The 14,366-nt window shown below is 37.3% G+C and overlaps 1 protein-coding gene across 1 annotated transcript in view; it reads right to left on the minus strand.

Moving 5' to 3' along the window:
* Positions 1-5,017: 5,017 nt before the first annotated feature.
* Positions 5,018-14,366, minus strand: part of CCDC138 (coiled-coil domain containing 138) — a 41,494-nt gene continuing 32,145 nt past the window's right edge. The window contains exons 11-15 of the mRNA XM_010575677.1: positions 12,378-12,516; positions 11,123-11,286; positions 10,784-10,878; positions 9,895-10,019; positions 5,018-5,331 (exon numbers count right to left, since the gene is read on the minus strand). Coding sequence (XP_010573979.1) covers positions 10,868-10,878; positions 11,123-11,286; positions 12,378-12,516 — 314 coding nt within the window. The 3' untranslated portion in view covers positions 5,018-5,331; positions 9,895-10,019; positions 10,784-10,867. The remainder of the gene's footprint in view (positions 5,332-9,894; positions 10,020-10,783; positions 10,879-11,122; positions 11,287-12,377; positions 12,517-14,366) is intronic.

Here is a 14,366-nt window from a genome sequence, read left to right on the forward strand (position 1 = left end):
GAACAAAATGCTATAAAAATATTAACTATTACCCTGAAGTTAACAACCAGTATTCCATCACTTAGTAACTAGATCTTATCTATGATACTATCATAATTGCGTGGAACATTTAGTATCACCCTTTAACATCTATATTTAGTATCTTTTCAGCACTTCATTTGTAGAGCAGAGGAAGTACATACTGCAACATAAAACCTATCCCTCTCATTAGTCTTCTTCCACCATTTCTTTCGTGTCATAACACACTCTTCCTTAATTTGCATATGCCAAATTTGATGAGAATTTTGACTTTTAACAAAGCAGCAAGCTGCATTTATTTGAACATTTAACTAGCTAATTGATGTTTAATTTAGGGGTGAAATTCTTGTTTTCTTGAAATCAATGACAAATTCATACAGATTTCAACAGGCTTCAATAAGATTTCTAGATCTGCTGACAACTCAGCAATCTTCAACAAGATTTTCAAGGCCCTGAATTTGCAGTTTAGTACCATTGCTACTAGAATAAGAAAGGGAAAGAAAAAAAAAAGAGAACGTGAAGATTCTATTTTTCTTGTGCCAGTGTGTAACTACAGTGTTATTCAGTGGACTGCCTCCTGTATTTCATGTGTCATTTAATAGTACACATCATTTCTTTGTTTAAAAGAACATACAGGAATCCTTTTTTTTATGTTTATTGGGCCATGAAAAGTTAGGGTCTTGAAATCGATGGTACCAATGTGAACACAGACTATTTAACATTATTTTATTTAGTATACAGTATTTTTATTGTTACACAAAAGATGTACAGGAATGAAAAAATTTCCTGTAGATCTTGCCAAATCTTACTTTCTAATAATTTTGTTTAATGCTGTATATATAACTTATTATATTGTAAAGTATGAACATAAAATATGCTAATAAAAGAAAGAGGTCAAACACAGTTGTATTAGCCATTTCTTTGATTAAATCATATATTGCCTTATAAATCTGTAATTAAATGAGTTAGCCATGGGCTAGCAGGCACATTCCTGTGGTATGGGAGTGTCTAAGTAATATACATGAAGGAATCTTTGCATTGCCGTAGGATACTGCTTCTCTGCATCACACTTTGGAAACTTCTGAAGCAGCAACCATTCTTCGTCAGTATAGTTTTTGTTCAATATTTCACCTTGTAGGTACTATGAAAATGCCAAACTCCTAGCAATTCCTTGGAGAAACTGTAAGTTATTATATACGTACTGAGAGCTGGTACAGACTGTGAGACTGGTGAGCAATCTCACAGTAGCAATACTCTCTCATTAACATGTTTTCATTTTGTGTTCCTAAATTAGCAGTACTACACCACATTATCAGAGATCTTAACTGGAAGCTTTCACTGCATGACAGGATAATTATGTTCATCCAGTCTTAGGCTGCACTGCTGAGACTGCCAGCAGAACCGCTAGCTTCTACAAAAAACAGCACCAACTTGCATTTCCCTCAGACCCTGGTGACTAAGTTAAGATTTTCAGAGTATTATTTCACACAGATCAAACATTTTCTAAATGGAAAAACACACCGTCCTACTTTAAAAACAGGTTGGGATTTTGTTTATTCAGATTAATTTGTTGGTTTCAGCATGATGAATACATTCTTTTTCCACCAACCATTAAAGGAGATAAAGGCTCCAGCAACTGCAACAAAAACTTTGAGTTTGCCAGATGGTTGGGAGGAACTGATGTTCTGAGTTTCACTTTACTGTCTTTTTACTGCCTGCACTATATGTGCAGGAGTTAACATGGTGTGAAGTACGATCCCAACAGGCATTGCTGCATCTAAACACGTTGCTGTCTGAGAGGCTTGAGCATTCTCTGCTTTAATAGGCTTATGCACAGCCACCCAAAGGAGAAACTTTGGCTTCTTAGGTTTAACTTGACAAAGCACGAACTCAGATCTGCGTAAAATACCCATGTCCTTCCATTGTGCAAACTAATGAAACAAAACACAGAAACAAAAACCAAACCAATGGTGCTGAGGATCCCAGAGCTGGATGCAGAACTGCAGGTGGGGTCTCACCAGAGCAGAGCAGAGTAGAGGGGCAGAATCCCCTCCCTCGACCTTCTGGCCACGCTGCTTGCGATGCAGCCCAGGATGCAATTGGCTTTCTGGGTTGTGAGTGCACATTGCCAGCTCATGTCCAGCTTTTCATCCACCGGTACAACCAAGTCCTTCTCCGCCGGGCTGTATTGATACTGGAGGTTGCCCCGACCCATGTGCAGGACCTTGCACTTGGCCTTGCTGAACCTCATGAGGTTCACATGGGCCCACTTCTCGAGCTTGTCCAGGTCCCTCCAGATGGCATCCCCTCCCTCAGGTGTGTCAACCGCACCACTCAGCTTGATATCATCTGCAAACTTGCTGAGGGTGCACTTGATCCCACTATGTCATTGATGAAGATATTAAACAGTACTGGTCCCAATATGGACCCCTGAGGGACACCACTTGTCACTGATCTCCATCTGGACATTGAGCCATTGACCACTACCCTCTGGATGCAACCATCCAACCAATTCCTCATCCACCAAACAGTCCATCCAGCAAATCCATATCCCTCTAATTTAGGGAGAAGGATGTTGTGGGGGACTGTGTCAAAGGCCTTACAGAAGTCCGGACAGACACCATCCATAGCTCCTTCCTTGTCCACTGATGTAGTCACTCCATCATAGAAGGCCAGTAGGTTGGTCAGGCAGGACTTGCCCTTGGTGAAGCCACGCTGGCTGCCTCGAATCACCTCTCTGTCCTCCAAGTGCCTTAGCATAGTTTCTAGGAGGATCTGTTCCATGATCTTCCCAGGCACAGAGGTGAGGCTGACAGGTCAGTAGTTCCTGGGGTCCTCCTTTCTACCCTTTTTAAAAATGGGTGCAATGTTTCCCTTTTTCCAGTCACCAGGGACTTCACCTGACTGCCATGACTTTTCAAATATCATTGAGAGTGGCTTGGCAGCTACATTAGCCAACTCCCTCAGGACTTAACTTGTCAGGTCCCACAGACTTGTGTATGTTCAGGTTCCTCAGGTGGTCATGAACCTGATCTTCTCTTACAGTGGGAGGGATTTTGCTCCCCCAGTCCCCATCTTGCGGTCCATTCACTTGAGAGGTGTGGGAAAGAGAGGTTGCCAGTGAAGACTGAGGCAAAAAGTTGTTGAGTACCTCAGCCTTCTGCTCGTCCATTCTTACCGGTTTGCCAGTCATGTTCATCGGGGGAGTACGCTTTCTTTGACCTTCCTTTTCTGGCTGACATACCTGTAGAAGCCCTTCTTATTTTTTTTTTTTTGCATCTCTTGCCAAGTTCAGCTCCAGCCGTGCCTTGGCCTTCCTGACCCCAAAATGTTTACTCACATTAAGCGTATGTACTCAGGTACAGTGATTTTTACTTGACTAACCCATGAAATGTCTTTACACAGCTACAGATCCACTTTGATCATCCCTGGAAGTTTGTTGTCTTATTCATCACAGCAAATGCCACACAGTCTAAGTGTGTCCTAGCGATAAAAGAAGATAAGAAAAAAAAAATCACAGTTACAGTACACTATTATATTCCTTTAAAAGGCTGCCTTTTCACAGCAGAGTGGAAAGGCTACTGTTGTACCTTGTCCTAATTGCCACAAACTGTCTCAGGCTTTTCCTCTGGGCAGAGGAAAAAATTGTGCCTTCCTTCAGAGCAAATAGGCATGCCAGCAGCAAGAGGGGCTTCAAGAAGGCAACGTGGGAAAGGCTGGGAGGCAAAGTGAGAGAGACTGCAGCGCAGCAGGGAATGGGAGACCACTGGTAAGGGCAGGGGCAGGCAGGTACAGGACAAGGCCTCAAATAGTTGTAATGTAAAGATGAATGTTTCTGGGAGTTAGATGGGAGACACAGAATTCGCTGCAAACAGAAAGTTAGTAGACTTGGACTTAAAATTAAGACCCAACCCATAAGGAAATGAGTGGGTCAGGGAGAAAATTATCGACAAGACCCGTTATTTCCTTTCTGATGTGCATTTTTCTTTTCTTTTTTTTTTTCTCTTAAGAGCTAATTGTTCCTCTTTATACTCTGGTAAAATACAGCTTTCAAGTTGAAAAAAGCCTTTAAGTCCTTGGAAATGCTTACTTAAAATAAAAAACTTAAGAGCTTCATACAAAGCTCTGGTCAACTCAAGGTTTTGTCCCAAGGACTTCTACAGCCCATGTCATGGACACTGTAAAAATAGCATTAGGGCTTTTTTCTTTTTTTTTTTGTACCAGCAGGCCCTGCTAGAGAAAGCACTTAACTCTGTGTCTACAGATAAACCTAGTCCCAACTCCATCACTAGCCTTTTGGGTGACTTTGTGGCAAGTTCCTCCAGGCAAGATTAATACTTACTACATTGCAAGACCTTTCCCACATAATCCCATCTTCTTAGCCTGACCAGAATCATCCCAGTTTTCTTTAGAGAAACTTGCCGGACTTTGCAGATTCTCTCTGATCTTAGGTTGCAGTCAGGAACTGCCCTCTACATAGTCTTTAATACCTGATGGTCCTGGTCTGATGACATTAATAAAAAGAAACAACAGAGGTAAGGTGGGCTGAAAAGGATGGGTCTCTGCTTTGCAGCATAAAGCAACAACAGCTGACTGCCTCCACTTTCTAGAATTTGGGATCATCAATCCATTATCCATGAACAAAAAGATAATGTGCGTAAATGCCCAGCGGTATGGGTTGGAGGATGAGCTGAAAAGGCATGCCAGTTCAATTTCTCCCTACTGAACTCAAAGCCTCATACAGTTTAGAAGTCCTGCTTTGTTATAAGGAGGGTGTATTTAAGAGAAAAAACCTTACTGCTGCAGGTGAAACTCATGACCCAGAGGTAAAACAATGACTCCTGTATGCAGAAGTCATTCTTCTGCAAGCAACCTCTATAGCCCTCTGTGATAATGAAAAGCAAAGAGAGCTCGTGCCCTTATTATGTATTGCATAGGCTTCCTAATGCATATTCCTGTAAATATATTCATATAAACAGGGTATGAATGCACTGCCTTGGTCTATATCTAGTTCTAGGCACATAATATTGCATATATATTCTATTTCCCTCACATCCAAATAAGCTCTTTTGATTATTTATTGTGATATGATTTATACTGCATAGCACCTGTTACCTCAGGCATTAATTTATCACTATCAGCCACTCTTCAAGGACAGAAAAATGTTGATTCCCTTTTGCCAGTGTTCTGTGAAACCAGACCATCTGAATACTTATGGAAGAATGATAAGAAGCCTTTACACACTCTGCTGCAGAAGACGTCAGTGATTAGCTGTTATACAGGTCGCACACAGGCATCTCATTTGTCTATCACCTTTAGAAAAAAAAAAAGATAATTCATTTTTTTATAGTTGAGGCTGCTTTAAAAACAAGTCTGTAATAGGATTCAAGTTAGTATTGCAAGGCAACTCAGGAATACACAATGATTTTCCAATTTAATCCACCACACAGAAGTAAAAGAAAAATCAGGAGGAAGTAACACTGAAGACAGATTAGTAGAAAGATAGCTGAGACAGGAAGAAAGCAGAGTTAGGCATCTGTTTCTGGAATTTGGCCTTGGTGTGCAAGGCTGCTGTTAAAAAAAAAAAAATCATAGTCACACTTGAATGTGGAAGAGGACAAAGCAGGAGTACATCAAACTGCTACACTGTGGGAAGGACTGTGGAACAGAGAAATTCTGTTTATTTGCATTTCTTACATAAATAGCTCTTGAATCCACATACCGGAATACTATTTCTTCTGAAGGACAAAACCAGTCTGGCAACACTAGTTATCACCGACCTTCTTCAAAGGCATACTGCTTTTCCAAAAAGCTGATGTGTGGGTGGAATATTATGCTCCTGTTTGAAACTCGACCACATGATACTTTTTTTTCCTGTAAACTGGATAGATTTTTATTTCTTTTCTCCATAACCAACTGCACCAAGGATGCCATTTTATGAAGCTGAGGATGACCTGAAATTAAACTTATTAATAGGAAAGTTATCCTATGCTGAGCTTTCATGGCTACTGTTGTTAGCAGTATCCTGGCCACTGAGTTTGCAGACCTAGCTTGTGTACATCTACCAGGGCAGTTACTTACCATTCAGTTGCACTGATTGGTGGTACATTCAGGGAAATATTCCTTGGGACCAGTCTAAATATCCTTGAGTAATGGGCACAGAGAGAATTGTTTTTGAAATTATATATATGGCTTCTCAGATCTCTTTTTCTCAGGTAATTCTCTGTGTGACTTCAGAGATCAGAATGCCTTGTGAGTTATGTCTTGTTAAATTTCGACTCAGGACCATTCACTTGAAAAAAGTAGCTACAAGCAGGTAAACAGTATGTGGTTTTGTTCAAAGTTATCTCTTCTAGTAGTGATCAGGTAGTCATAAATATACAGGACACTTGCTTTCAAAATTAGGTGAAAAACAAAAGTCTAATAAACAGGAACATTCCTAACCGTGGTCAGAAGACAGCATTAAAGGTCTTCATCAGCCCAAAATACATCTATTTTTGATGATGGATAGTGGTGGTTTTGACACAGCACACTACAAGAGTCAGTACAACACATAAAGATGCCTTTGCCCATCACAGCATTTCTCAGGGGGATGTCAAAGGCAGGATCACAACACTGCACAGCAATACTAATTTTTGTAAGTTTTAAAAACATGTGAGCATTAGATCATTAAGAGGCACACAAGGGGTCACTGCTTTGCCACTGCAGTTCCTCTAACCATTTGGAAAGTGGAAGATTACCAAATTGTTTCATAGATCAAATTTTCAGACTTTCTGGACTACATTTAAATATGTTATCCTGAAGATAAATGCTTTCTATCAGACCATCAGTCCCTGAAGCCATTAAAGTTTTAGGTGAAAAATTCAGTATATAATTAAAAGATCCAGTGTCATAGCTCTGAATTATGAGCTCTACTTACAGCTCCTTTTAAATCTGGTCTGGTAAGTTAAATCATATATTTTAAACATTGATGCTGATTGTGAATAGAAGTTCTTCAAAAATATGTTGCCTTCAGCGTACTTTCACCTTCCAGGTTAATTTATCTGCTACAAGAAATTTTTCCCCATAATATATTAAATTCATTTTAATAACATTAGAAAAGATGCAAGCCAGTCATGGTCAGGAGAACTGGAAGATAACTGTGAAAACCCACTTTAAGATACAGACCTTTTATCAGCTGGTGAAAGTCAGCAATATGAAGAAACAGAGCACAACTGTGCAGGCTGGGTAATGTTAGCCTACTTTATTTAGATCTGCCAAGCGTCTGCAAATACAACTGTTCCCTGTCCAGGGAATGATCTTTCTTACAGATTTGTGAAATCTAGACTTTGTAGATCAGGTCTGAAACATTGTCCTGCCCATTTATCAATAGGGAGCATTTGATAAACAGCAAGGGCGATTACAATTTGACAATAGATGGTTTTAAAAAAAAAAAAAAATTATTTCTCTTCAAGTTTCATAGCCTTTTCTGGGATGAAATGAGCAGTTGCAATATTCTTGTTGACTTTCCCCAATAAGGACTCTCACAGCTGTTCCAAAAACCAGCAACATAAAATTGTGGGTCAATTCTTTATGTTCCTTTAAAGTGACAGGTTGTGACTACCAGAAACTTCCTTTTAGCTGATAGCTTCTGGAGACCTACATGCAAGCAAGACATGGCAGACTACAGCTAGTTTGAAGCTACACGTTCTGACTGATCAGCTGGTTGCTCCCAGAAAGTGTGAAGAGCCCCCGACTTTCTTTTAAGTGCAAGTATTCATAAGGTCTCTCTTTTCTCCTCAAATTCTCTCTCAAAAAAGGTTGAAAATTAATATTCTCTTGCCTGCTGCCAAATCTGGCCAGAGGTGGCTGGCATATTCAAAACAGCATAACCCTTTTCAGGAATGCAGATAGACAGTGATCACATAAACCATGTTTCCTTAGGGAATCAGTAACTGTGGGAAATAGCTAAAGTTACAGCTAACTTTTTCAAATGTCTTGTTGTAAACAGTCTTTTGAAAGAAGGATAAAGTAGTAGAAATTCATACTTATATTACAGTACCCAAATGCTACAAAAGCAGAAAAACCCCAGGAAATTCTAGGTTTCATCTGAGAAGGAAAAACTATATAAAGAGATGCCCAAAGCACGGCCAACTTGACAGAAAACTATCCTTCCCAAACCAAACCAAATCCACAAAAGACAGCAGGGAATGCAACCAAGTTCCTCTGTTCCCCTTCCCCACAGAGACTGCCAAGGTCACTCAAGGGAACGGTAACAGGATGGGCGTGTTTGAACAAGGCCACAACACGGACTGGTGTGGACAACCGGGGTGGGCTGGCCCACAAGACTGATGTTCGAGACAGTGCAACAAGCAGGTGTGTACAAAATTTGATATACCAAATATTTAGAAGCAGAAATATAGAAATAACCGTGATTTTGGTACAATATTTACCCCAGTACCTACTTCTGCTTGCTAATAACAAAGGCAAGCTAGGTTATCTATGCTTCTAACGTAGACACCATTATTAGTTAGCTTAGTTACTCCAGATAATCAATTACAAATTGAAACAGAATAGATCTAAAATCTCCATTTCAGTTTATAATTTCCCATCATTTTAGATCCATTTTTGGTACACTGACATCTTACTTTCCTCAAAGTCTCTGATCCTGAAATCATATTGTTTTAAGACAATCTTTTCACTTGTACTTATAGTCCGCATGTCCCATAAAACCACACTCATTTAAAGATGCAATCCAATGCAAACTGAAAATCTGATGGCAAATAAAACCAATTCCAAATTCATCATTGTTCTACCTTTCTAGATAATTGAAGGCTTCATAAATACTTCTCCATTAAGAGGACTGATTAGTAATAAATTTGGGAAAAAACATGGCATGGTTTATATACTTTAAAGATCTTCACTGAAAAGTTTTATGACAATGTACTAGGGAACTACTATAAGTTGTCCATCAACAACTAGCTTCAAAAAAATTCACTTCTACCATCGCAAGTCTAGCCTCCATATGACTCTACTAGAGTGTATTTGTGACTTTCATTTTTCACCCAAGAATGATTACCAAGTCAAAAATCACATGCACATTTTGGAACTTTACTATAGCTTTTTTATTTATAGAAGTATCTATCCTTCGCAAGACACTTCATATTCATTTGCATAAATCACTTATTTCTTTATTTCTGATACGTCTTATGTTTACTGTAATATGAATGTGAAATCAAGAACTTGTATTTTTCTTTACAGCTCAGTTAAAATTTACTTAAGATCAAAATCATTAGTCTCATCCTTAGTTGATCATCAATTTAATTGCATAAATATTTAACAAATTAAAACCCCCTCTTTTTTTGCATTTTAACAGAAACATTCTAGATCATAAAAACTTGAAATTAACAGCGATTCATCTTTTCAGACTGTAAACACTACTGCATATAAAACACAAGGGACCAATAGGAAAAGCTATGCCATACTCTCTGCACCTCTTTTACCGCATTACCTTTGCCATTATTAGATGAACGCATTGTGTTAAATGGGTACCACAAGGAAGATTAGTAGATTAAGAAACAACAGTGATGAAGGCTGAAAGCCAAGAGCACAATCAACATTCCTGTGGATACAGGAAACCTAACAACTTTCCATAGCTTTTTTTCGTTATTAATTATCTAGTATTTTTAATGACTAAGCAGATGGAGAACCACATAAGGACTGGGAACACACTTCCTAAATAAGAGGATTTTGTCTCCAGCCAAGGGTATATGCAAAGCTTTTGCACTGCTGGTAAATCTGACAGAAAACCGAAACTACTGATGAAATACTTATTCCAAAACATAATCCATTGTCAGCAAAAGCTTTTAGCTATGATTAGTGTTATTTAAAAATTACCTAGAATTGGTTTCCTGCCCAAAGAGTACACACTGCTTGCTGTCTCTTCTGGACATACTTCTGGATATGCCAAACCTGGTGGACTCCTTTCATAGGAAAGCTTGTCAGAAGTGTAAGACAAATTGCTAGAAAAATATCTGCAGTTAGAATTCAACTTCAAAGACTTCTGGTAAAAAATACAAAGGGAAACCAAGAAAAAAAAAAAGTATGAAAATGAGAAGTAAATCTCTGAAGTTTTATACTGACTGCCAGCATTAGTCAAAGACTAACATACAGCAGATCTTTAAATTTTAACTGCAGTTTCAATTTTACAATTAAAGATTTTCAGTAATTACAGTACAAATCAGAAATCAGAAATGGAAGACTAAGTTGAATTTTTAAAAAGGATCCTATTTCCTATGTGTAGGAACTTCTGAACACTGAACTGTGGCAGACAAAAAAATGCATTCATCACTCTTAGAAATGTAGGTACTATGAAGATTGTATTGCAAATTAATACTAAATATAGCAGAAAGAATAAAATATAATAATTTTACATTAGGGATTACTATTGCCAGGCATTTTAAGAAATGGAGTTTTTCACATTTGCAGAGATATTACAACCCAAAGTTACAAAAGAAATTCATACAAAGCAGGATAAAATACTAAATGTTACATAAATACAGGAAAAGATCAAACAACACTAAGACATTCTGAAATCAAAACAACAACAAAATTTCTCATTCAACCCATCTAGTTATGTTAAATCAAAATCTGGTTTTAATCATTACAGCTGTAATTATCTCAAAAGATAATTTGGTAAGATACCCGTCTGATACTTATCAACCATAAAATAAATAAATGAATTTGTAAAACTCTCTGAAGAGTCAAAGGTAACTAAGGTTCATACCTGTAAGGAAAGGTTGGTATTTCTGATCTGCTTACTCAAGGCATCCAATTCCTTAGATTGCATGAGTCATTCAGAACAGCAGCATTATTTCCCTTCTTTTAAAAAGTATTGAAAAAAGCCATTTAGCACATTACGCAATTTTTCATTTTCCTTTTTATGAATGAGGGAAATATCAATGAGATTCCACATGATACAGAGTAATGTATAGAGTACTGAGGTCCTGCTTAATTTATTTATATAAAACAGTAAAAAAAAATAAAAATCAAAATTTCAAGTAACATACGCAGTTGGTATAAATGATACAGAACAATAATTAGATTGATAGATAGTGCTACTGACTTGTGCTTAGACTCGAGGTAAGAGAGGTACTCCTTGACAATCCCAAATTCAACAGAATTGAATTGAGGTTTATACAGAGGAAAGCATGATCTGGATTTGTAGTCCTATGCAGTTCTTGGATCATTTGGTGAAGAGTAAACAATTCAAACATCTTCTTATTGCTTCTGCAAAAGATTTTACATAAAATTGTCAATTTAAAATTGAGAGGTTTCATCTAAACACTAAAGATTCTACAGAAAATTATTTTTTAATGATGAAAAATGTGTATTATACTAGGAGTTTCATATAATTCTTCTACGTTGCATATAATGTCTCTAAGCAGAAGGTTATCAATGCATGGTGAGAAAAATCTTGGAAAAAATCACCAAAAATGATCATTTCACTTGAGTAAGTGGTATTTACATGCAGTATAATGAAAGCCCAAGGAAAGGCTTTAACAGGGTTTCACTCATGTGAAATAAGATTCCAGAAAGAATAAATAGAAAATTTTAAATAATTAGGATTTCTGAGTAAATTTTACTTCTAGTATATTTTCAATTTATGTTAGATTATTTTACAGGAAAACAATTTTTCCCCCTACAGTTCCAAAACCTCAGTTTTGTCAACAGCTTTAAGTCTAATGTAAAAAATGGCTCAGTTTAGATACCTGCTTTTATAAGTGAAACAATCCCATTAAGTAATGCACCAATGGAGCTCAGCAGCACATTACTACTGATATGATGAAGACCTTTGTTACAATAAACTAATAACCAGTAAGCAACGGGAACACATTTTATAAAGATTAACATTCCCAAAAGGGCTTAAATGGCTCAAGACTTTAAATTTTGTTTTTGAAGGAAACAAAAACTGGTGAAACTTGAATGCAAGTCACAGACGAGGCTAAATTTTCAAAGGAGATTACCACCAGGTACACGAATAGAACTGAAGGTTGAGGGAAAGAAAAGAAGGGTTCTCTTCTAAGCATTCTTATCATCTGCATACATAAGGAGTATTCCCTCTTTAGGCTAGGTTGTTGGGTTTTTTTAGTTTGTACTCTGTAAATTGAACTAGACTTATACTCGAATTGAGAGTCTTGTCTTACACATCTGTGACACAAACAGTTTCAAGTTAACTGCTAACAGAGAAAGTCCAGCATTGTCTATGGTGGAGCAAATAAACAGCAAAACAGATGAGTTTTTGAAAAAGGAGAAGGATAAAGGTCCCCATGTTTGCTGATCTAATACTAACTAACAGAATAATGGCAACAAAGGATTACTTTATTCTGGAGAGTTTTTGCAGTATAACACAGAGCTTCTCCAATATCTGAACATCTAGCTTAGAACTTCGAAGCAATATAGAACAAGCACGGAAGAAGGATTCGTTACTGCAGGCTTCCAGGAAAGGCTGTAAGGAACCTGTAAAAGAAAACAATTAAAAAACTGTATCACAGAACTCGGTGCAGGAAGAAGTAAAACAGCTATTGATACCTTTAGAGGGCTTTAAATGCCTCATGTTGTGCAACTACTAGAACAATGAAATAATTCAGTTTATGCTGAGCATGTGATGTGAAACTCAGGTAAAACTAGGAACTGAAAAAATGCAAGTTTCTAAGAGCTCTGACATTACCGAGCCTTGTATTAAAACAAGGCCTATTCCCTTCAGAACAAAGGAAAACAGGAAACAGAACGATTTTAAACTCAAATAAAAATTCTTATCTTGAACATGTTTATTCAATGCTCGTTTATCATGGTTCTTTCCTTTTGATCATGTGAGGGGAACATTAAGCTGTGCAAAAAGACTCACAAGGAAATATTTCAAGCTGCTGCAAATCACATGGACAGGAATGGTACATGTAGAAGCTAATGTGATACCTGACAGCCTTTCATAATCAAAATACTGTCACTGTACTCTTTCAAGACAGGCAACATAATAATTCAAAGGTAGAAGTAAGAGCTGGATAAGAACACTTAAATACCAACAAAACTCCCTTAAAATAGTGGATGAGTTTTTAAGTCCCATTATATAACATTTCCTTCTACCCTGTTCCCCAAAACCTAATCACTTCAGAATAAGGTTAAATCTTTTCCCTTGTTATCTCATTCTTGGTTCTAATATTACAGATTAATTTATAGCAAAAACATAAAGAAAATAAGTAACAATGATTTGCTTTTGTTAAAATAAATAGTCTTTCATATAGCATAGGGCATTTGCATTAGAAGAATACAGATGTGAGGGGAATGTTTTAACTTTACATAATGTTAAAAATACCTAATTTTTTATACTTAATAAGAAACGGCAATATGCAAATTACAGCATAAACCAATAAACAGACATTAAAAAAATTCTTTTCATATACGCTGAATACTGTAATTTATAAATAGGATGTCAAGATGCTTTTATCAGTACAAAGTGGACTGGATGTATCTTTTGGTCAAAATTTTCCCTTTCCTTGTCCAAGGACATACAACTTATTAAATATAACAAGTAGCCTTGGAGGGAATTCAAGGTTTTAATTTATTTCAGGAGGCTTACTGATACAAAATCAGAAGAAATGCTACAGAAAACTTTTTGGAATAGGGCTTAAAAAAAAAAATATCAACTTGGCAATTAAAATCAGCCTGAGAGCATAAACAACTAATTTTCTCAGAGCTGGGCATTTATGCTGAATATTCAACAAGGACCCAGTAATTTCTAGACCTTACTGTTAGGAAGAAGATCTTTTAAAACCTGTATTTTTTGCAAAACAATGGCATGTCATTTGGCTACACCAACAAACGACCCAGTGCCGCCCCCGCAACGCTGAGTACATCTTATCACGCATTGTACTATACAGTGAAGTCAGCAAGATTTGTGGGCCTTTGCTGGTTTACACCGTAGGTGAAGAGACCAAGAAACAGCAAATGCCTTTAGCACAGACCAGAGAAGCTATGGCTACATGTAATCTTTCCTCCCTTTTCAGTGGAGGTGCTTTTTGGCAGAACTGACTTAAAATGCTGGATTCAGCAGGCAGAATCCACAAAATACATAATGGAATGTGTGGATGGAAACTCTACAGATGCAGGATAATAGACTTTGGTAGCAAGGGGCCAACCTTACAGCAATAAAAAGCAAGATGACAACTGATGTACTATGAAGTTTGGAAGAGGCAGGCAGATGTTTTGTGGTTTGCACAGCTGAAGTGTCCTCTGTTCTTTACCCAAAGCAACACAAAACAATAATTATTCTGAGACATACATTATCAAGGCAATAAATGGTTATAAATTAA

The sequence above is a fragment of the Haliaeetus leucocephalus genome, unplaced genomic scaffold (assembly GCF_000737465.1).
Source record: "Haliaeetus leucocephalus isolate CR32 unplaced genomic scaffold, Haliaeetus_leucocephalus-4.0 Scaffold495, whole genome shotgun sequence".
Lineage (NCBI taxonomy): Eukaryota > Metazoa > Chordata > Aves > Accipitriformes > Accipitridae > Haliaeetus > Haliaeetus leucocephalus.